We start from the raw sequence: 24,937 nt of genomic DNA, 5'->3' as shown, positions 1-24,937 counted from the left end.
AGTGAGGAGAGGCAGTGCTCATTTAATATTGCGAACTAGATAAATTCAGGCATAGACAGTACCCACGCACCTGGCGGGGAAGCTACTCTATTTTATTGGGCTGCAGTCTCTTGTAAAGTAGTTATTGGTGGTACAGTGGGGCTCATTGCTATTCTGGTGGGACTGCGGGCCTGTGGGATATTGATCTGGCATACAAATAACACCTAATCCCCGTACCTAACATACTGTCATAACATTTACGATTTTAATGACAAAGGGGGAAGGTCTACGAAGCAACTGGAAGCCTGCTAAGTTGCCATTCCCCTGTATATTTTCATTGCGCAGTCAAGGGGATCCCCTTAGGACTACTGGTAAAAGAAACCAGGTCAAACCCAAAGCCTGTCCTACGCAGGGGGTCCCGGAACTCATTATTGAAAGGATGAACAATAATACCAATGAACAAATACCTTTCGAAGAGAGAGATGTCTCTCCTGCACCACTGACTGTGCTCCCTGAGCACACTAATAAGCCAGATATTCAGGAGATCAAGGCAGTACAGCCAGTTGATTGGCTGCCACTCGAGCAAGAGAAGATGACAACCGTTTTCCCAACGCTTTCCTCGAGTAGACCTGGACGTCTGCCTGTAGTTGCAAGTTCACCAAATTCAATGGCTAATATTGACAATAATTCCCTGCTAAATATGTGCTTGAACTCAAGACGAGCCTCCTTATCGTGAATTGTGTCCAATATTGAACTTCCTGCATTGCTTCCTCCAACCAACTTGTCGCTAACCCCTGATCTTGAAAGAATTATCAACACACACCCTCTGACAGAGGCAGATTCGAGCTTGGATACTTCAAAAAGCACGATAGTTGATGATGCTAATTTTAATGTTCTACATTTATGCCAAGCTTGAATACAATTGCTGTTACGCTGGATACAATCTTTGGGTTTTGCTTGACATTGGCAAATGAACAGAGCTATAAAAAGAATCCTGGCAAGAGTAGTGGATGTGATTCTGATGAACATTATTGTGGACATGGGACATTCGCGAGAAATACTACAGGTGGATTTTGCAGAAGAGATGTTCGTAGACACACCAATGGATTCAAGCATGATACATACTCTGCTTTCAATTTCTGTTCATTCAGTGTCATCTATGGAGATTAATCAAATGAGGCTTATGGAACTGCCAGCCATAAACTCTTCCGCTGTTTGCATCCCCACCATTGAACAACCATACAAAAACGCTATGGAAACGTAGAAAGAGAATTGTCTAAACATAAAACACAAATATTGGTGAAAGCACCAAATAGCGCATCGGCACTGGCAGTGTTTCTAAATAAAAACAAACATGTGACATCAGTGAAGCGTAAGAGAGCCAACTCCTGGAATATTGCTGGAGAGAATTATCAACCTAAGCAACTAATTTGTACGCTGGATAAAGGGCTGCAATTTCCTGAGGAGTTGGATTCACATAGGCTAGTAACGAAAGGTGCAAACAAATTTGATCAGAGACTACGTTTGTCATCAGGGGCAACAGACAAAAACCGGATATGGATACACAATGTAGCTGGACCTGGACCGTGACCAGTAAATCTACCCTGATGACAACCCAGAACATAGACTGAAGGGCAACGCTTATGCCCACTTTTGATAACAGGCTGACTCGATCCTTTTCGCACACCCCGACAATGGCCAAGGATTGATCAGGTCCCTTAAAAGCTTTGCGTTAAGATAGTCAATTGTCGTGTGCGCATTGCTACAAACAGCATAATGACAAACCATCTAAAACCTTACTACCCACAATGTATTTGTATCGAGGAAATTGAGCCTACCAGTCATAGCCCATTCTTGAACAGAGGAAATCTGATGCTAACGTTCCAACGAATTGAAGAGTTGTCTGCCACGACATCACAAGACAATGAAAGGGTTGAATTACCCGCCTTACATAGTCAATCTAACTGTGTAGTAGTAAAGTTTGTCAGTTGTATGGTCGTGGAAAGACTTATGCAATTTACTGAGGAATCAGATACTAAGGGCTACCTTATGCAACTATACTATGACTCCCTTCTGGAGGATCGATACAAGACTTCAGTGTACACTATGGAGGGAAAAGCAGCAATTAAATTTGCTCTGCCAAATAAGAGGCTGGGCTATCGAGGTCAACAAACTAAATTCACGCAGCATACTCTGCCTAACCAGAACTGGGCTTCCATGGCTGAAGAGTCTTGGTATTGACCGCCAGTTTGTCCTGAATTGGGCCTTGTCCTATCCTGGAACACAATGGGCTTTAGATCATTTGCTACACTTCGCATAGGTTATGCTGCGCTCTCCACGACCGACATATTCATGTTAGAAGAAACTTGTTTGTCGACCTTATGAATTGACGGCTACTAAATATTTGTTCTACCTGCTATCAGAGCTTTGAAGGTGAGACCCAAGGGTGGCCTATGTATAGGCCTTAGACAAGGTTATGATACAGTGGGGTATACAACTGGCACAAATTGTAACAGCTTGGCAGTGGAAATTAAGAACTTCTTTGCTTAAAATAGAAGCAGTTTAATATTAAATGTATTTCTGATGCGTGTGGATCTGCTTAGAATCACATGCTGTGCATGTAGGCCGACATCTAGTGGTAATCTCGGAGTATTGCATCTTTTTTTCAAAAATCGAAAGGGACGTCGACATGGGCGTGACTGTGACACCATCTCTAACATGACGTGTAGTGTACCCAAAATCCCTTGTGCGTCGATGCACCACCAGATTGTTTTATTCCGCCAAGCTAGTTGGTCGCTTATGCGGAGGTTGTAAGAGTTTATATTGCTATATCTATCCCCATGGCCTAGGGTCATTTAGTCAATTTCAACCACCATCTCTACGATGTATCGTGAGTTGCCTGCCGCCGACACCTACATCTGCAACTGCTCAGCGACTGTTGACCGCTTGGCCTTGGCCCTCAGGCCTGGCCTTTACAGTAGGGAGAGTCGGGCCCCGTTTCTTTTCTTCTCTCTGAGAATGCATTTCTTTCACCCCTCTCTTTCTCTTCAGTCTGGCTGCTGCTAACCTCTGCTATGGAGAGGACTCCTTTTAAATCTTGCCCGTCTTGTAACAGCAAACTTCCCTGGAAAGACGCCCATCACCAATGCAACAAGTAACTTCTTCGTGACCACGACAAGCGCTCCTGTAAGGCCTGTAAACTCTTTCAGTCTAAGACCATGAAAGACAGGTGTACAAAGCAGTGGGTGGTCTACGCTATGCAGGCCGAAAACATTTACCCACTGGTGCTTCGGACAAGGATTCCGTCGGCAGCCATGGCTCCGATTCGGAAGCCATCAACCTTTCTGCAGAGCCTACGCGCTCCCGTGTGCCCGTCCCCGATAGTCAGGCAGCCAGCACGGTTATGGGAAAGTCACACCCTGGCGACAAGGGCACCCACGCACCACGTGTACTTAAGCACAGAACCCATAAGGCCTCCTTGACAGGGTCGTCGAAGAAGGCCTCAATGCCCATAGGCGCCCTTCCCACAACCGCGGCATGCAAATGGGCATAAAATGATCTCTGGAACAGGCGGTTCTTTCAAAAATCCCACTGCCGTTGACCTGCCGTCCAAAGGCGCTCGAATGCTGAAGGACTTGGTTTCGCTGACCGCGCCAGAACCCTTTACACAGTCAATAGGGCTTCCAAAGCTTTGCGAGAAGCTTTCATTAGCGTTTCGGCAGCTGGGGACTCCAGAGAGACTCCCTCTACCCGAAGGGACTATTCTGAGGCCGCCCAGCCTCTTTGAGGCCTTACATGGGGACACCCCTTCTAAGCAGCCCTTCCCTCCTCCTGACCCTTCACCTTCCTCAGAATGGACTAGGGAAAGTTTTGAAGAGTGCATGGCTAAGATGGCTGAGTTCATCAAATTTTCATACCAGTATGACAAGGTCTTGGAGACATTGGGAAGTGGACTCTTGCCCCATCCCCTCTAAATCTCAGAAAACCTCCTTCCCCGGTGACCAGTTTCCCTCTTTGGAGGAACCACAGGAACACCACGATAATCTTTGGGGACGACCTGAGGACCCGGCCCAGGATGTCTCTTACAAAGGTTTTGACCTTTATTACTAAGACCCAGTCTATCACGACGCAGACTGGAATCAGGCAGAGAACCAGAGCTCGTGGCATACACCACCACATACCAATGACACAGATGTCATCTGTCTGGATCGCCGTACTACTCCTCTGCAGAGAGACTCATTGCCAGTGGACCACCAAATGCTGTTAAACTCCCTCTTAAAAAGAGCAGCCAACCATTTTAAAATTGCTCTGTACGAAGACGTCCCTGACTCAGACTTTGTGGAGGACATCCTCAAGGAAAAGACTTGATGTTAGCCAAGCCATTCCCTTATTACATTCTATTAAGACGCCTGACTCCTTCCTTACTGTCCCATTGCCTTACGCGGGCAGTTAATCCCTGTTTGGAAAAAATTGTTTTGCCCAGCCCCCTCTGATCCCCTCTACATTAGGGGTCACGCCACACTGGACTTACCTGGTCGTAACAACCATTCAAAACTGAGCAGGGGTTACCAGTGTCATCGGCAGAATCCCCTCCAGACAAGGATTGCAAAAATGTTACGCCCTTGGTAAGCACGTCACTGCCTCTGCAGCCTACTCCGCAAGCATTGCCAACAATACCACGCTCCTTGCGAGCTACAGTGATGTTCAGTGGGGCCTAGTACAGGATGACCTTCATGAAGTTCTAGAGCCTACCCGATTACGTCTGCTGGCGGTCGTAGCTGAAGGCAACCAGTAACCCAGAATATCCTGAAAAACACTTTGGACTCGGCCGAAACCACAGGACGGACCCTTGCCCAGTGAACCCTACTGAAGCGGCATGCCTGGTTGAAAAACTCTGGGTTCAAACCTGAAACTCAAGCCTCCTTAATTAACAAACGTGTGGAGGAATCCAACCTATTCGGGATGGCGGTTGACGCCCTGGAAATGGCAAAAAAAGAGCACAAAACGTTAAGGACACTTAGCCAGATTACGGTTAAACCCTTTAATGCCCGCCGGTCTTTTTTTGGCCAATCCTTCTCCCGCTCGCCCCAAGGAGTCCCCTCCAACGCTTCCCAGGTCGGGGGTCGCCAGTCTTTGTTTAAACCACGCCTGGGAGGGGAATCACTTAAGATCAGTGGGTACTAAAGACTATTGACCTCAGGTATTGTATTGAGTTTCTCCGACCACCTTGCTAACACCCACCAAGAAGCAGACGTCTGTCGCCAGAGCACCTGCGCATCCTGCTGGAAGAAGTTCAGGTACTGCTGGAAAAGGGCGCCATCGAAGTAGTCTACCTTCTCCAGGTTAACAAGGGTATTTATTCAGTGTACTTCATTGTACCCAAAAGGGATCTCACCATGCGCCCTGTTTTAGATCTGCGCCCTGCGAACAAGTATGTCAAACCTCAAAAGTTCAGGATGACAACCCTTCAGGAGGTAATCCCACTACTGCAGCAGGGGGATTACATGGCCACATTGGACATGAAAGATGCATACTTTCATATTTAAATGTTGCCAGCACACAGAAAGTACTTCAGGTTCATGATAGAGGACACCCACTATCAGTTCCAGGTTCTTCCCTTTAGCATTGTCTCAGCCCCAAGGGTGTTCACAAAGGTACTGGCAGTAGTGGCGGCTCACCTGCACAGGTAGTGCATCCCAGTTTATCCCTACCTTGATGACTGGCTCATAACAGGGGATTCATACGGAACATGCCAAACAAATACCCAGAAGACGGAAGAGCTCCTCTTCAACCTAGGATTCTCTATCAATTAAAAGAAAACCAGCCTGACTGCCAGCCAGGTCAAACAGTTTCTGGGGGCTTTAATTCAGACACAAGACAGGCTTGTCTTCCCCTCCAATAAGAGGGTCCAAAACATGCTGTTCCAGATCCCTCACTATGTAGCCAGTCACCAGATGACCGTACGCAAAGCCATCCGACTGCTGGGTATGATAGCTTCCTAGTTCCTCATGCTCCTCTGCGCATGTGTCCCATGCAAGAGTGGTCCTCGAGCCAATGGTGTCAGGTCAGCAGCTAGTGGGACGATCTAGTGGTTGTCTCGGCAGCCCTCGACCAGTCTCTGCAGTGGTGGTCAAGGGAGAACTTTCTGCAGGGAAAAACATTCACCACCCCCGCCGTAGAGGCCACTCTCACCACTCTCACCACAGACGCATCTGTCGGGTTGGGGAGTTCACCTCCCTCAACAAATAGTGCACGGTGTGTGGTCTCCTGCAGTAGTGTCTAATCTCATCAACCTGTTGAAACTGCTAGCAGTGTTCAAGGCCCTGAAGGCTTTCCAGACACACCTCCAGGGGAAGACAGTTCTAGTCGTCACAGACAGTACCACAGCCATGTACTACTTGAACAAACTAGGGGGCTTCACTCTCTAGGGCTATCCCGAATGTCCCAGAACATCTGGAAGTGGACTGTAAGGAACTCATGGTGGCAATAGTAAAAACAGACACAAGTGATCACAGTTCAAGTGTGTTTTATTATACTGTAAATGCAGGGTGGAAAAACACCTAACCTAAATCTAAGATGGGAGCAAGCTTGGACCATCAAATGAAAAATAAGGCAGTCCTTGTGGTGTCTTGTCAAAGTAAAAAGGCCTATACTAAAATATACTATTGCCAAATCCTAACAACTAATTACAGAAAGAGTGTGGGCTAGGGTTTTCAAATAAGAAAGAAGTGTTCACAAATTATACGTCCGGATGCGATTGCCAGGGTTCTTCCTTCCCCACGTTTTGATCACGGGGCAAGGTGGATCTCCTGAGCACAGCACACACTCGAGCTTTCCCAGCACAAGTCGACAGTTCCGTATCGGTTATCAGTTCTTCGATGGTTAAGACTCTTTTCAATAAATGTCTCTTGTCTTCGATGGCCTGACAGTGTTCCAACAAAACAAACAGTTATTTTCCACAAGAACGTTGAAGCCACCCCGTGGATCTCCCTCTGCCGGGCACAAACCCCCCTCTTTCGGGTTCACTATGGTTTGTCTTACTTTCCTCAATCTTAGTGTCCTTTTAAACAGTTCCTCAGGGTTCACCCCTGTTTTCAACTTCCCTCTGCCGGGTTCACTCTGGCCACCTTTTGCAAAACAGCTCACTGTGGGCATCCCTCGGTCGGGTTTAATCCTGTCAACACAATGTTCATAGGGACTTCAGGCCTCGCCTCTTCTCATTAGCATCCCTCCGCCGGGTTCACGCTTGCCAACCTTTACGACACTTTCAACGGCACAGAGGATTTTACAAGACCCATGTATATCCACTTTGACCTCTTTTCTGGCTTTGACCATCATCGGGTAATCGGACATAGTTTCCTGCGTGAGCACTAACATGGTGCCGGACCCCTTTGCTAATGGTTTTCCCTCTTTTCCATCAATATTATCTTCAAGCTTTTCACAGTTCAAATTAGCCGTTTGCTACTTTTCGTTCAACACTGTTTGGTTCCTTATCGACTCTCTCCTCGACTCACCGGCTGTAATGAACTGCCTGGCTTTTCTTCTCTTTGTAGTCAAGGTTGGTACCACTGAGACAAGCGTCTATTCCCCAGCTTGGTAATAAGCAGAGGAGGGTCGTGTGTACCACTGACACCGGCTGCAACACACACTGGCTATTGTTTGCGGTCTTATGTTTCCATCTGCAGAGGCTTCACAGGCCTTGATCGGAAAGGGCAAGGTCGCTTCTCTCCTGGTCACCCTCTCGGTATGTGCCATCTTTCTCCTCTTGAACTGCCATGCTGAGACAGCTCTCACATCGTACGGTCTGCATTGCTCTTCATGTGCTCTCGTGCTTCTCCTTTTATCCCTGTGGGGAAAGGGCCATCAGGTGTGTGCGATTCTGGTCAATTGCCTGACTTTGCCTGAACCTTGGTACAGGTCAGCTAAATGGCTCTCATGTTAGTCCGTTGTCTTTCGTGTTGTGTGAAAGTGTTTGTGTCAGAAAACGGGGCAGTGTTTTGGAATATCCTACTTGGTAGGATGGGGGAAAAGGTCTTGAAAGAAGGGGGATACAGCGTATCACCCTTCGGTGTGCCACTGCCCAATGACCCCCCTCCAGGTGATCTTCCCTCACTGGTCCACCCCCAGGAACTGGATCCAACAGCGATGGCCGTGTCCTGGCCACCTGGATGACAGATCCCCCGGGACTAGCCAGGGAAACACCTTCAGGTTTCTCACAGCACTCGCACATGTTTACCCTCTCACAACATGTTTCAGGGCAACTCAATCTTCTGGCAGACATACTCAGCAGAGACTTCCCCATACCCGTAGAGCATGAGTGGCTCATGAGAGGGTATTTTACTCAAGATCTTTGCAGAATTGGGGCTTCCCAGAGATCAACCTATTCACCACTCTGGACAATGCCCAGACTACGCCTCCAGATACCCACAGAACGGTCTCTGGATAACATGGTCCGAGAGATTTGCCTACGCTTTAATCCCCGATTCCCCTACTCAACAGAATAGTGCACAAGATGCACCAGGAACCAGTCACGATGACCCTGGTGGCCCCCATGTGGGACTACCAGCCTTTGTTCTCCTATCTCATGGCAATGTCAATCTCCCCTCCCAGGAAGCTGCCATGCCTGTACGACATGCTGTCCCAGGATCAGGGAGGGACACTAGATCTATGCCCACAAACCTTCAAGTTAGCAGCCTGGCTCCTAAAGTGATAGAGTTCGGGCACCTTCAACTCTCTCAGAGATGCACGGTCATTCTCAGAGAGGCGCGTAAACCTACCACCAGATACTGCTACTCCAGTAAGTGGAAGTGCTGTGTTACCTGGTGTTATACAAGGGTGTCAATCCTATTGATTGCTCTCCTAAAGCTATTTTCCTGTACCAAACTCACCTGCTGGAATCGGGACTGGTTTTCAATTCTCTAAAGGTCTACTTAGCCGCTCTATTGGCGTACACCACGTCCCAAAGCAAGATTTTGGGGTGGAAGATTCCTGTGATTTAAAGCCTTTATGGAGGGGGTAAAGAGACTTCATCCCCCTATCTCCAACCCAGCCCCAGATGGGATCTGAATGTTGTTCTTACCAGACTAATGGGACCTCCCTTTGAACCATTGCACAAGGCTAGCCCTAAAGCACTCACCAAAAAGACTGTCTTCTTGGTGGCAATGATCTCTATAAGGAATGTTGGTGAACTGCAGGCCCTTTCAGTTCAGGACCCCTTCGCCACGATTCACAAAGACAAGGTGGTTTTGCGCACACAACCACGCTTTGCACCCAAATTTACCTAAAAGTTCCATGTAAACCAGTCCATAGAACTACCCACCTTTTTCCAGAATCCCACTAACGTGGCAGAAAAGAGCCTACACACACGAGATGTGAGGAGAGCGGTAATTTACTATCTGGAAAAGACAAAGCCACTAAGAAAAACAAACCAATTCTTCGCATCAGTGGCAGCTGGTAGAGAAGGAGAGCCTGTCTCAAGTCAGCTATTTCCAAGTGGATCATAAACTGCATCACACTGTTTTTCTCTCTTGCCAAGAGAGATCTACCCTTCATGCCTAGAGCTTACTCGATACGGGGTACAGGGGCTACCATAGCATTCATTGCCAATGTTCCTCTAGATTCCATTTGCAAAGTAGCAACCTGGAGTTGTGTACACACTTTTACACAACACTACTGCCTAGATACACATTCTACGTCTGATTCTCAGGTGGGACAAGCAGTGCTAAGACATCTTTTTGCTACTGTTCCGTCACACATCCCACCACCATCTCTGGGAGCTGCTTGCTAGTCTATGCACAGCATGTTATTCTAAGCAGCTCCACAAGCATCAGAAGACCTATATTACTCACCGTTCACATGCGCGCCCACCCTTCCTCCCCTCTTGGAGTAGAAGGAACACGGACTTCTTTCACCTTCCCTCTTCTGTGCTCGCTCACGCAAACTATAATGCACCCTCGCGGCAGAAAGAAACAACCGGGGGCACCTCGGCGTTTGAGGGATTTTGGGTACACTACACCTCACGTTATGGATAGTGTTACAGTCACGCCCATGTTGTTGTCCCTTTCCATCTTCGAAAAAAAGATGCAATACTCCGCAATTAACACTAGATGTCGGACTATATGCACAACATGGGAATCTAAGCCGATACAATCAGCAGAAATACGATTACGGTGAGTAATGTATGTCATGACCCCCCGGATGGAACACACACCACTTCATTGTTAAAATGAGTGAAAGAGACATTGTCAACATGGAAGCTAAAGAACCCCAATGGTATTGTAATTATAGCTTGTGACTTTAATGCGCACTGTATTAATTTGGCAAGTGATGTCAAGACAGATACTCAATGGAGACTGCTTTTGGAACATACCAGAGTATTGATACAGAAGGTACGGAGGTGGTCAGAAGTATTATTGGAATTTAACCTCTTACCACTGTTGCCAAGTAAAAATGATACCCTGCTTGAGGTGGTTATGTGGACTAATGGCCATAGCACCTCAAGCTTGGACAGTATATTTCTCACGGACTATGTGCATTGTAAAGTATCAAAGTACGAAATTGCATTTACTCCAGTTAGCGATCACGCAATGATGATAGCCACCTTTTTTTGTGCAATCACAGAAGAACAAGAACACTGAATTGGGCAAGGTTTCAGTTAATGCTCAGGGTAACAGTTGTGTGGTCTGAGGCCAGTTGTATACTAATTGACCTTTTTCACAATTGACCTCGAGAGAATTAACCTCGGGGGAATTTACCTAATTTAGAAGGTCAATTAGGACGTATATGCGGGGGGGGGAACCCCCCGCAACCCTGCTCCCAATCCAAAACGCCCCGCAATCCCCCACCCAATCCCCTTATATTATTTTTAATCCAAAACCAACCCAATACATATATAAAATAACTAAAATAATATAAAGGTCAATTGTGCAGAAGGTCAATTAGGACCACTAAAATTAGGTCAATTGTGCAAAAGGTGAATTGTAAAAGGTCAATTTGGGTAATATCCTGAGGCCAATATAAAAATGGCCAACAAGTATAAAGCGTGTAAAGCCCGCTCCCCGTAAGAAGTACTAAAACACTGTAATGGTGACTTGGGGAAATTGTGTGCATTAATTAAGCCCTGCTTTTGTATGGCTGAGAATATGACTGTACAAGGTAAGAGTAATCCTGGAATATTTGACTACTTGATTCATATTGAAAAGTGTATGTCACGCAAGAAGGTGAGGTCCATTAAGAGAAATAAGAGCCTTAATTTCCAAGAGCAAAACATTAAGATTGGGGTTATATCTACAACTGACTCATAGAAATTTTGGTACTCCATCTGACCTTTTTGCCTGCAGTGGTGCATAAGGAAATTTGTGCTATAGCAGAAGAAACTTGGGGGGTGCATGAAAAAGGTCTCTATTGGGAGCAAACCACAGTGAATTGTAAACTCTTATTGCTTACACGGGTGGTCCAGTTTTGAACATAGAAATTAGTCACATTCTCAACATTTTGGCTAGACTACAATCTTGTAGGGCCTAGCCAATCTAGTATTGAAATCCAATCCTCAATTCTGGGCCAGCCTTCTGCACAAAATGTACACTAAAATGTGTATAACCGGAGAGCTCCCTCCAAGCTGGCTTAATTCAAAATTGGTTCCGATCCACAAATCGGGCTTCTGCATAGACCCCAACAATTATAGATTACTAGCCATACTAGATACCAGCAGCAATGTTTTTGCAACTATTTTGTTGCAACTACTTAATAAATGGGATTTTGACCAACAATTGTAAAACCGCAACAGTTGGGATTTAGGAAGGGCTACTGCACCATACATGCAATGTGGGCCTTACGCCGGTTAGCAGCGGATGTATTAAGGGGGACTGACTGCGACCTCTTTATATGCTTTGTCGATTATTCAACAGCATTTGATTGTGTCGACCGCCCCATTTTGTGATCTAAACTAGAAAAGTGGGGCATAGCAAATACTTGTTGCATTTCATTAAGGCCCTATACACTGATACAACAGTTGCTGTCCGTCTCTCAAAAGATAGGTATGTGTCTTCTCCCACGTCTACCAATAGGTGTTTGAAGCAGGGGTGCGTTTTAGCGCCCCCTGTTAGTTATTTAACCTCTATGTGGCTGACATGGGGACTTTCCCACCACGTATTGGAGGGGTGGCAGCAGTGCCCCAGATAATATTTTGAGTTGGGAGTATTTTCCTCCCTATTTTTAAAGTTTGAGAGTAAATGTGATTTCAAGAGAGTAAACGATGACTTTTCTCCTTTTCAAGAGAGTAAAATGTATGTGAAATCCAGCCAATGTGTGAAAAAACTGTATGAAAATCATTACCATGCTGGAGCTTTCTGCGTTGTGACAGAATACACCTTTTATTATTTCAATAAGGTCTGGGCATTTGATCTCTCCTCTATATATTTAAATGTTGAAACACAAAACCTAGCCAATTACATAGTAAAGCAAACATTTTGTGTTTTGAGGTTCAATTGTCTTTTGATGTTAAATGAAAGTCCTTATTTCCTGAAGCTATTAGTACGTATTGGTATGCCAATGTTATGATTATAACAGTGTAGAGAGGCAAGGACTTCATGATAAAGTCTATACCTAATCTCCTGGTCAAATGGTTCTTTATATAGCGCTTTTGGCAAAGCCCTGTACATAGAACATATTTATCACAATTATCACCAAACCAAAGTTGGTACTCCTTTATCGACCTCAAAAGGATGAAAGTCTGAGTTGGCCTTGCTGGGATTCGAGGCTGCAACCTGCAGCTCACGCACAGATCGCAGCAACGAGCACTCAACAGACTGAGCTATATTATTGGCTTTGCAGAGTTTCTATTCCAATTACAAATGTAACTTTTCATTTGTTTGTTTTTGAACAGCGCTTGCACTTCGTGGAGAGTCAGGTTTTGGACGTTTTAATTGAAGTCTTGAAGTTTTGAGAGGCTATAACACCTGTGATTGGTTTAATGACAATCAAGACCCTGCCGCCACTGACCATTTATAGTAATGTACCCCATTGACTGCAAGGTTGAATGGATGTAAACTAGACTGTGCATACTCATCATTTTACACACTTTATTTTATAATTAGAGTGTACATTAAATTATAAGTGTAAAAATAATTATCTGCCTCCACATGATTATGCACACAGCACAAGTACTCTGAAAAATACCATTGTGCAGTACTGGTTTGTTTTCACTGGAAAATAAAGCATAATTTGTTACAAAAAATGAATTCTCAATTGCAACTTAGTTGTCCATTGTATTAATTATACAATCCTAAAATGCTAGGAAAATAAATATGCACAGTGCTTCTGTTTGCTCCATGAGCATCTACACAAAACACAGCAGAAGCTGAATAGAAATGAACCATTCCTGTTATCACAGTGTGCAGTTTCTTTTTTTGAAAGGCTTCAGAGAAATCCATTCTGTTTCATTTACATCCATGCAGATAAAAATCAAAAGAAGCGTTCTGGTTTCTGTCAAGTAACCTGACCTTTGCACTGCCCTCTGCTCTAAACTTGTGTAAATGTACACAGGAAAATAATAAAGCTGTCGTATTTGCAAGATTTTCATGTGTAAAAAGCCCTGGTGCAAACCTTATCTGGAGGCCTGGGTGGCGGTACCTTGGATTACTTATGCTGATGACAAGGTTTTACTATGTCACACCCCTCTTGGCCTACAAAGAGCCATTAGAATTCTTGCCCAGTTTGTAGATGAGAACCGCTTGAATATAAGCTACATTAAGACCAAGGTCATGCATATACGGAGTAAAGGCAGACATACTACTAGGTTTAGCTGGTATATTAAGGATATAAAACTGGAGTAGGTAAAAACCTATGTCTACCCTTGGCTATTATTTCAATGGATTTCCTTTCTCTCGCAGATTCCCCATCTGAAAGATATTCCCTCCAGCTCTGCTGCTTCAGACATTTTTTTGACAGTGGGCGTAGCGGACCTCGGCCCGACCGTCGATCCGTCTTGCTCGGCGTCTGGTCGTCGGCTCCAGATGCGACATCAAGCGTCATATAAATATCAAGTCACTACTACACCCCAACCTCAGTTCCTTTTTTCTGCTTGCTAACACAGTGCTTGGTAACACAGAGTGTTCAACTCACTCGACGTTTTCATCGGAAAACGTTGTACTTTTTTTCAATCCTCGATGCAAGATGTCGGTCGCTCAGGTATCGGGTTTCAAGCGGCGTTCCGATTGTGGCAACAATATGACCATCACTGACCCACACAAGTTGTTTCTCTGGTGCCTCGTCTCGGGACTGACGGCTGTCAGTCGAGCTCCAAAATGCGACTCAAATCCCTATGCGAACGAGCTGCAAAACTGTGTCAACCGGCCTCAAAATGACTGGCGCGGTCGACAGTTCGGTCTTCGCATGACGAAACTGAGGGACACACCCCCGAGAAAGAACATAGGCGGAAGTAGAAACGGTCTAACTCGAAGAGCCACTCTTCCTCGTCCCGAAAGAAGAAAAGGTGTTATCGCCACCATCGGGACTCTGAGTCGTCGACGGATAAAGGTAAGCAGTTAGCTGGGCCTACCACCCTCCAAGAGTGGGAGGATTTCTGTCCCCTCCACCCCACGCAGCAGGCTTCTGAGCCAAGAGCAGTGCTTGGTATTCTCGACCCCTCTAGTGCTGCGGTACGTACAATGTCGGCGCTGATAAATCTTTTTACACCAAAAGAGATCCAATGGAAGCCGGTTCAACCCCATGCATCCAAGGATGTAGACGCTACAGCGTCTCGATCCCAATCGACACAGACATCCATCATATCAGTGCAGAGACAAACCCTCAAAATCGGTTGTCGAGAAAAAAATTCAACCCACAACCCCGGTCCAAATATTTGAATACTATGGCAGGTATCTTAGGCAATAATGACACTGATGATCAGGGGGATGACAACCCTATTTACTTGGGTTCCGGAGGGGTCGATTATTTGGACGACCAATATCCTCTTTTGCAACTGGCTCAAGGCCTCCAGGACGCCAGCGGTCTGGACCCCTCTCCAGATCTCGAATTTCAGCAATCCCAGCCCTATCTTCATAATACTTCTAAATTCAGGGCTTTAGTAGAAAGGGTTATTGACACCCTAGGATTCAATTAATCAGTGGCACCTGTACAAGGTTATGACCTTACTGACATTTTAGATGAAGGCCTCACCACAGAACGTAATATGCCTTTAAATCCTGTCATTGCCGATCCTTTAACAATTGTGTGGCAAAACCCTTGTTCTATTCTTCCCGTCTGCCCCACCATTTCCGGGAAAATCCAGGTCAGCTAGAGGAGACCCTTTGTACCTCTCCTCCCACCCTTTCCCTGAGGGGCTTGTTATGCAGGCTGTTACTGTCTCTTCTAGACCTGCATCTTCTACGTCCACTCTGCCTCCTGACAGAGAAGTAACGAAAGCAGATGCCTGGGCAAAGAAAGCATTTACTTCAGGTAGCATGGCCCTAAAAGCTACGAATGTGGCAAGCAGTTTTGCCAAGTACTCCTTTGGTCTATGTACAGAAGTTGAAAAGGCTGCTCAGTATGTCCCAGAAGGAGAAATGTGCGAGGGCTTCCCACAGGTAGTGGAGGATGGGAAAGAGGTGGCCACAGTCACTGTGAACGGGCCTGGACATCGCCCACTGTGTTGGCCGATCTGTGGCATCATCCATTAATTCTTAAGAAGACAGGCCTATTTAGAAACCTCTGTTTTTTTGCATAATGTCCAAGTCAAGCTTCTGGACATGCCCTTAGAGGGCGATCTTCTATTTGGCTAGAAAGCCGACGATTCCTTAGAAAAATTTAAGGAATACAAAATCGCTGCTAAATCCTTAGGCCTAGCTGCGCAGCCGGCCAAACCTGCATTTAGCTTAGTCTCCAGGGCACAGGGCTACAGTAGATATGCTCCTTTTGGCAGGAGAGCACAGCTCCCACTGACCAGACAAGGACAGAAGTGTTTCTATCACTCCGGAAGGTGCAGAAGGGCTTCTAGAGGACAACAGGCCGCGTCAGCGGCAGGGGCAACCCAGCCTCTGAAGCCGCTTTGATTTTCCCCTCTCACAGCCGACCGGTTGGAGGACTGTTGATGGAGCATTTGCTCCAGTGGCAGGGAATGACTTCCGATGCCTGGGCTCTTCAGCTCCTTCAGTGGGGTTATTGTCTGCCATATTTAAGAAAAACACCGGACAGACACCCCCAATCCAACCGGGACAGGAGCTCCAGGAAGAACGGAGAGCCCTGTTGTGGAAGGGTGCCGTGGAAGAGTTACCTCCCAAGCATAGAGGATCGGGTTGGTATTTCCTGGTACCCAAGAACGGAGGAGGTCTCCGTCCCATTCTGGACCTCAGGGCCTTGAACATGCTCTTGAGGAAAGACAAATTTGGGATGGTGACGTTGAGAGAGTTTCTCCACGCTCACGAACTACAGGACTGGCTGGTATTGATGGACCTACAGGACGCTTATTTCTATCTGCCAATCCATCGAAAGCACAAAGTTCCTAAGGTTCACCATAGTAGATATGCACTATCAATTCAAGGTGCTTCCCTTTGATCTAACCTCTGCCACAAGGCTCTTGACCAAGCTCATGGTGGTAGTTGTGGCTCACCTCAGGAGATCTCGGGTCCACGTATTTCCCATCTGGACGACTGGCTGATCCCAGGGAAGTCTGCAGTGCAGGTCTTGTCCCATTTAGAGGACACCTGCTTGCTGTTGCACAAGCTGGGCTCCTCCCTAAATTTAAGTACCACATGACATCAGTCCAGAGGCTCCAGTTCATCGGAGCAGTCCTAGATACCCGGGTGGGGACAGCCTTCCCTCCCGAGGAGGGAAGTCAGCTTGACACAAATGGTCGACTTGATCCAGAACCATGGCACTCTACCAGCAGCTTCCTTCCTAGGCCTCATGGCCTCCTGCATTTTTCTAGTGCCAGGGGCCAGGTTGCGCATGAGATTGCTTCAATGGCTCCTGAGGGATCGATCATTTTAGTACCTCGTCTCTCTCTCGGATCTCCTCAGGGTGTCCGCATCAGTGGTCAATGACCTGTCCGGGTGGGCGGACCGCAACAATCTCTTAGCGGGGGAACCCTTCTGGCCTTCTTGGCCTCAGACCCGAGTGGTCACGGATGTGTCTCTGAAGGGTTAGGGCGCTCACTGTGAGGATTTGCAGGTCAGCGGCCTCTAGTCATCGACAGAAGCCGGGTGGCAAATCAACAGGCTGGAGTTGCAAGCTATCAGGCTTCCCCTGAAAACATTTGCACTGTCTCTGTAGGGGAAACATGTCCTCGTTCTGACAGACAACACGGTGGCAATGAACTATCTCAACAAGCAAGGTGGTGTGCACTCCTGCCCCCGTCTGCACGGAGGCGATGATGCTTTACTTCTGGTTGCTGGAGAACAGGATCTTGGTCTCAGCAGTTCATCTGATGCTCTTAGCAGGTGGAAAACGGTCTCCCACGAGTGGGAAGTGTGCCAGGAGGTCCTAGAGGTGGTCTTGGCTCTCTGGGGTACCCCAGCAGTGGATTTGTTCTCAACGGAGACCAACAGGAAATGCAAACGGTGCACTGGGGACGCGTTTCTGATGGATTGGACCTTCCCTGTCCTTTACCCGTTCCCTCAGATTCACGTCATTCCATGGGTTCTCTGGAGGTTGAAGAGGTTTCGAGCGACCATGATCTTGATCGCCCGTACTGGGCGAGGAGAACCTGGTACTCAGACCTCTTGCATCTGTCCACCTCACCGGTTGCCTCAGCGGCCGTTTCTCCAAACCCAGTCGGAAGGTTGGATACTCCATCCAATCCCAGAATCCCTCAACCTATATGCTTGGCTCTTGAGAGGATGAGATGTGATGACTGGGACCTCTCTGAGGAAGTACTTCAGGTGTTGCCGGCTGCACGCAGACCATCTACAAGATCTTTGTACTAGTGCAGATGGAGAATTTGAGGCATGGTGCAGGGAATGCAAGGTTGACCCCATCTCTTGCCCCTCCACTACATTGATGGAGTTCCTTCTGTCACTTGCCTCAGCAGGCCTTTAGGTCACCACAGTCAAAGGATATTAGGCAGCCTTGTCTGTGTTTAGAAGATCCCCGGATCAAGGCAAATTTTTTATGATCCCGTAAATTCCTGAAAGGCCTTGTAAATAAGTTTCCGCCAACTCCCTTTGTTATCCCGGATTGGGACCTTAATCTGGTTCTGACATTTCTGCAGCTCCCTTTGAGCCTATGCAATATTGTCCCTTAAGGCTTCTCTATTTGAAAACAGCCTTCTTGGTGGCAATTACTTCTGCTAGGCAGGTTAGTGAACTGCAGGCCTTATGCTGTAAGCCACCCTCCCTTCCTACGTTTTTTCTGGGAGAAAGTTTCACTCAGGGTAAGGCCTGGCTTCCTCCCCAAGGTTGTCTCAGAATTTCACTTGTCGCAATCCATTGATCTTCCAGTCTTCTACCCTCCTCTGCACCCTTCTAAACGGGAGGAACAGGTACATCACCTAGACCCGAAATAGGGTGTAGAGTTATTATATCGCGAGGACAGCTGATTTCAGGAGAGCTGATCAGCTCTTCGTGGCCCTTTGTTTAGCCCGTAAGGACCTGCCCATAACCAAACAGACTTTATCCCACTGGATCATTTTATGCATAGCTGAATGCTACCAGTCCGCTGGGAAGGAATTACCAGCAGGCATCGGGCCCATTCGACAAGGGAAGTCTCAGCATCAACAGCATTGCAAAGGGGAGTCCCTGTCTGTGAGATTTGTCACGATGCAACATGGTCATCCCTTCATACATTTGCTAAGCACTATAGTCTGGATGTGGCTCATAAATACTGATGCGTGTTTTGGCTGGGCAGTGCTGCAAAATTTCTTTGTAGACTTTCTGCCCGCCTTCTTTTACTGCTTTGGGAGTTATCAGATTAGGAATCTGCAGGAAAAAGGCAATGCATTGAAGGAAAAATTACTTACCGTAATGTTCTTTCTATGGATTCTTCTCCCGCAGATTCCTCATCTCCAATCCCATCCATCCCCGCTCAGAAAGACGGTGGTTGGCACACATTTTCTTTTTCACATTGACTTGGTGATGGTCTGCTGTGTCAATTTTCTGTCTTCCGGCCACAGGTTTAAAAAAAAAAAAAGAAAGATTTTTCTAACACTACTTGTAGTGTTTGTTCAATTGTTCCTCCTTCGGAGGTCTATAGTTATTACTGTTTTAAGGGTTCATTAGCCCATTTTGTGTTCTGTTTTCCTGTGCAGCGTGTGGTGCTTGGTGAGGGGGGGTTTGGGGGGGGGGGGGAGGTGGAAACTGAGATTGGGGCATAGTGACGTGGTATTTATACGATGCCTGACGTCACATCCGGAGCCGATGACTAGACGCAGAGCAAGACGGATCGACGGCCAGGTCGAGGTCCACTATGCCCCCTGTCGAAAATGGATGGAATATCTGTCAGATGAGGAATCTGTGGGAGAAGAATCCATAGAAAGAACATTACGGTAAGTAATTTCTCCTTTTCAGTGCTCCTACACCTTCTCAATACTATGCCTACGTCAAAGCAACGGCTATGCAACAATGGTATTGAGGGGATTTATCAAGGGTTGGTGGAGAGTCAGAGGGATTGCTGGAAGATTATACCAAAGCAATTGTACCATGTATGGTTTAGAAACTGTTCCTGACAATCGGGTGGGCTGGCTAGATAAATAAGAAGCAAAAATACTTGAGTCTCTTTTGGGCTTATCTACGAGTGTATCTGTGGTTGCTATGAGAATGGAATTAGACACCACTTCCTTTTATACTACTAGGAAACTATCATGTGAATTATTTATAGAAATAAGTCAATCCATTGTCTCAATGGAGAAATCTGATACATTGACTATGTCTAATGGACACATACACTACCAAATGGGTAATAAAGCCCATCTTGAACTGGTGCACACTGTACAAGAATGTGGTTAATATCGGACTGCCATTGGTTGATACAGCATACACTTGCTTTTACTCACATAAACTCAAGCTTACGTCGCACGAATGGAACGTGTGAGATCTATTGATTTACTTGAGAATAAGCAGCGTTATGAGCTGTACGCTAAACAAAGTTTTAAATAATAAAAGCTGTGTAGTTACCTGATTAAGCAATGTTCTCATACATTAAGAGGCTTCATCGTGTATCTGAGACTAAACATTTTACCGGTATTAGAATATATTGGTGCCTGGCAGAACATCCCTCGGAAAGAAAGATTATGCCATCTGTGTGCCAAACCTATAGAAACTAGTAGGGACATTTTGACAGCATGTGCGAATTCTATTGACCTTTATATCAAAGTCTGTGAGCGTTTTTGCTCGCAGCCTGGCAGTTTTGTAACAGATCAGTTTTGGTCTATGATTGTGGTGGCAGAATCGCTTGTGATTACTGCAGCAGCAATGCATGTATTGGAGTGTACACAAAATAGTTTATCATTGGACGCATTTAAAACGCATATAAGTGACAGGGCTAATTGTACAGAATAACTATGGAGGTAGACTGGAGTCACCCATGGGCCTTCGCATACTATTTGAAAGATGCATTTTATTTTGAATAATGTAACTTAAATAGGTATTTATCAATGATGTATAATATGAATTCTTTTGCTGTATATGAATTGTAGAATGTGCATTTTAATTGTGCTAGTTCTTTTTTTACATCTAATCTTTTTAATCAACGACTTTGTTGTATTGTATGTATTGTGATGATATAAATGCAAACGTTGTAAATAGCCCCATGTATTAGTAAAATAAAATAAAAGAAAGTAGGGTTATTTCAATTTAAAGTCCTGCCTTTTGGTATGTATGGTGCTCCTGCAACATTCCAGAGACTAATGGATAAAATCCTACAACCATACTCAGAATTTTGCAGAGCCTAAATAGATGACATTGTGATCCATAGCAGGACATGGGAAGACCATTTGTACCACCTCTACACAGCCATGACGGTGCAAAAAAAGCAGGATTGACCGCTAATCCCAGAAAATTCAAGCTGGCCCAATCTGCGGTTAAGTACTTGTTTTTTGTTGTTGTGGTTAATGGCACTGTCCAACCACAGCAAGTGAAGGTGAGAGCTGTTCTCAATACCCATACTCCAAAAACTAAGAAGGATCGAAGGGCCTTTTCGGGGTACTACCGCAGTTTTATGCCAAATTTTCCCAGCAAAACATCTAGGGTCTCATTAGGACTCTGGCGGTCTCCCGGCAGTGATACCGCCGGTATACCGCCAGCGCAAATAGCATTACCGCTACTTGTTCCGGCACTATTAGTGCTATAACACGAGTAGCAGCAAGTTCCCATTCCCAATTTAGGGTTGGGGCGCTATTACCACCGGCGGTAATAGTGCTGAAAATGGGCCAATTTGACCTCCAGCAAAAAGCTGCAGGTAAAACTCCCACTTACCACCTGACTCATGATTGAGCCACCCCTTAAATGCGGTGGTAATGGCGTTACCGTAGCATTTAAGGACTAAGGCCCAACTCATGATTAGGCCACTAGACTGGCAGACAAATTGAAAAATGCCGAGCCCCAAAAGATCAGGTGGGAAGATGAGATCTTTTATACGACCTTGAAGCAAGCCCTATGCCAAAGCCCCATTTTGAAAGTTGCAGATTTTTCCAAAGATTTAATCCTCCAGACTGATGCTTCCTTAATGGGGTTAGGAGCTTTTCTGTCGCTAAACCACGATGGTCTGGAACATCCCATTTTGTATATCAGCAGAAAGCTCTTCCTCAGAGAAAATAACTACTCAGTCATTTAGTTAGAGGCACTGGAAAATAAGTGGGCAGTGATTCTCCTATAGTATTATCTCCTGGGTCGTAGACTTTGACCTAATAACTCACCGTCCTCTAGTTTGGATAAGTCCGAGCAAGGAATCCAACCCTCGAGTAATGCAGTGTTTCCTGGACCTTCAACCTTACTGCATCACAGAAGACCAGCTGAAAGCCTGAGAGCAAGATAACGTAGATTTCCTCTCCCAGTTCCCTGTGAAGCACCCCGGTCCAACTCGCATTGGGGAAGGGTATGCGAGAAACCTGAGGGTATCCTCACTCCTACTCCCCCTGGATCCTCTTCTCAGGTGGCATGGGAAAGGCCATTGCTTTTGGATCCTGACCCTGGGGGTGGTGAAGCGGGGCAGGATCACCTGGGTGGATGTTCCTTGAGGATTGGGAATGGGGTGCCTACAGGCGAGACATATCATCTCCCTTTCCCTATTGAAGACCAACCTAACCCTCCCCCAGTCTTTATAGTCTATTGTAAAACCTCTCCCCTCATTTCCCCTCATTTAACACCTGACATTACTGGGACAAGGAAGAGGCGACTTTGTTGCTTGTACGTAGCCCCCTAGGAGCACCCTGGCTCTGAGTGCCCTTCCCTTGCACTCACTGGTAGTAGTGTTAGGCTACTCTGCTTCCAGTTGGTTTCACAGGTGGTGGGCTGGCCTCTGCGAGCCCTGCTCGCTCTCCAGGTGCTTCCTGGCACACGGTGCCAGCTCTGCTTCTGCTCTGCGGACAGCGTCCCCTCCTCCTTCTCTCTTGCTTTCAACTCCAGCTGCTTACCCTTGACCACAGAGGATCCCACACCTGTGGCAGCCTAAGGGCCTGACTCGCTCTGGGCTCCAAAGGATCTCTGGGACATTTGCCGGCGTCCTGGCTTTTCCGCAGGACCCCATCATGGCTGCCTCCTCACGAGAAGGGTCCCCTGCTGGTCTCTCCCACCCAGGCCTCCCTGTTGCTCTCTTTGCTGCTCCTTTGGTCTCCCTTTATGCACCTGCAACCACTTGACAGGGTGCAGGTGTGGGCTCTCAATTTGGTTTGCCTGACTATAGTTAAAGAGACATGCCTGACCTTTAAAGCACTCTGCAGGCATCTTCCTTGTCCCAGTACTAGAGTGGTGAAATTAGTTTTTAGTGTTCAGCCTGAGTAGTCCTTCCAGTGTGGACCACGTTCAAGATCTCCTTCCCCTCGGTTCGCAGCTCCCCTTTTGACTTCTTTCTGTCTGCCCAGTGCATGGTTCCCACAGTTCCTCTTCGGAGGATCGTTCTCTCTCTGTCTCATGCTGAGCTCCTTTTGAACTCCTGCTCTGGTTTGTTGTAGTCATTCGGGCAAATTACATCTCATGTAAAGCTAGACTGCTCAATCTGCTTCTCCCAACTGATCCCTAGACTTTCCATCTTCTTCTTTTTTTACAATACTGACTTCCAACTCTGATGCAAGATACCTAATAATCTCTTGTATTTTAGGTTTGTCAATAAAATTAATGTGGCTGATCTGGCAACAGAGCACATTTGCTCTACCTAGAGACGGGGAAGAAGGATTTGGTATTTGAGAAGGGGTTGGATGTATTAAAATGGGGGCATACCACTTTTCCTGAGAATAGTCGTCACCAATCCTACAAGGTGCTTTCTTCCCCATGTGATCCTCCCTCGTTACACCACCCCCAGGGGCACAATAGTACTGTGGACACACCGTCCTGGCCTCATGGGAAAGGGCTCCATCTAGGGGAGAAGGATCAACATCATCATATTCGTCACACCGGGTAAGATGAAGCATTTATTCAACAAAGAATTTGCATATCGTATAGCTACTTTTATCCACCTACATTGAAGCTTTTTATTCCACTTCTGATTTGATTTCTTTACTAACAACTCATATGTCTTCTTCAAGTTTTGCTGCAAAAGGGGAGCAGGAGAAATATGAAAAGAGTGCAACCAAATCTAGGGATCGAGTGTTTCATCAATTCATGAAGAGGATTTCTCTCTGCCACGAGCAGATTCTAAGGTACATTGTTGATCACGTTTTTTGATGGGAATGGGCACAAACACTGGATACTTGTTATTTCCATAGTAGCCATTTTGTTTTGTTTGCATGTTTTGGATTATTTCAGATGGAGGACAAATCTGCGTGGGAATCAACGCAAGGCTTGAGACCATAAGAAAGTACACAGTCCGGTGTATTAGATTCACACAAAGTATTATTAGGACAGTGCAGTCATTCTCTCCCATTTTGTTTTCAGCTGAGTCTTGGGCAGAAAAGTCACCCTGTCTCTGGGTATTTTAGTGTTCCACACTTCTTTCTTTTGTCTGTCTTTCTTGGTATTTGTCCTTAAGATCATGCATTGCTCTTTTCAGAATGTCCTACCTGTTGCCCCAAGATCATGGGGTATGAGTGAGAATCAGGGCAATGTGCTGCTGGTTGGTCTACAGGCTACTTTCATCTTTTCACCTCCTGATTGGTCAAAGTGAGTCTCGCTCCTAACCTGGCCTTTGCTCTGCTTGCTGGCCCCTTTTCGAACTAGTCCAGAATCCTCTGTAGGGCCCACGGCCCCTTTCTGTTCCTTCCTTTACTATCCATCCTGCATTCTTAGGTTTCATCCTCTTTCTATTCCACATTCTCACCCACGTTCTCCCTTCCTTCTCGTCCCTCTGTTTTTCCTTTCAGCTTCTTCCTCTCTATCTCCACCATGCTGCTCCCGCCTCTCTACCTCCTTCTCCAGCATGGGGTCTGGCATGGATCCACATACTCATGAATATTCCCCGTTGTAAGGCCAGGAATCCTCTAAAGAAAAAATCAGTATCGGTTTCGTGTCTGATCTATCTTTCTCAGTAGTAACCAATCACTGGTCTCTGGGTCATACTGCCCCCAGCCAATGACTGCCTTCCCCCTAAGCCCCGCCTCTGGCAGCCATCCTCAGATTTTTACTGCATGCTCAAGTGTTGGGAGTCCTCTTGTTTAGCTCTCAAGCTTTTGCTGCGTTTTGGCGCTTTTTTTCAGAGATTTTCTCATTTTTCGGTCAAATAGAGCCTCAAGCTCCACCGTCTCTACATCTGATTAACGGGGATCCTCAAGGGTGAAGGTTTCGTCGAGTTACGCTTCTTGGAGGAGTCCAGGAGTTTCTGCGGCCTACCCGACATGGCACAGGAGAAAGGAAGCTCGAAGCCCGGAAAGCTGTTCAGG

The 24,937-nt window shown here is 46.4% G+C and overlaps 1 protein-coding gene across 2 annotated transcripts in view; it reads left to right on the top strand.

Moving 5' to 3' along the window:
• Positions 1–24,937, top strand: part of PDCD2L (programmed cell death 2 like) — a 349,431-nt gene that overhangs the window by 289,639 nt on the left and 34,855 nt on the right. For both annotated transcript variants that reach the window (XM_069639933.1, XM_069639942.1), the window contains one exon: positions 23,648–23,761. In XM_069639933.1, the coding sequence (XP_069496034.1) occupies positions 23,648–23,761 (114 nt within the window). The remainder of the gene's footprint in view (positions 1–23,647; positions 23,762–24,937) is intronic.

The sequence above is a fragment of the Ambystoma mexicanum genome, chromosome 1q (assembly GCF_040938575.1).
Source record: "Ambystoma mexicanum isolate Mex_15411 chromosome 1q, UKY_AmexF1_1, whole genome shotgun sequence".
In the NCBI taxonomy this organism is placed as follows: Eukaryota; Metazoa; Chordata; class Amphibia; order Caudata; family Ambystomatidae; genus Ambystoma; species Ambystoma mexicanum.
This window is presented reverse-complemented; position numbering and strand designations above follow the sequence as displayed.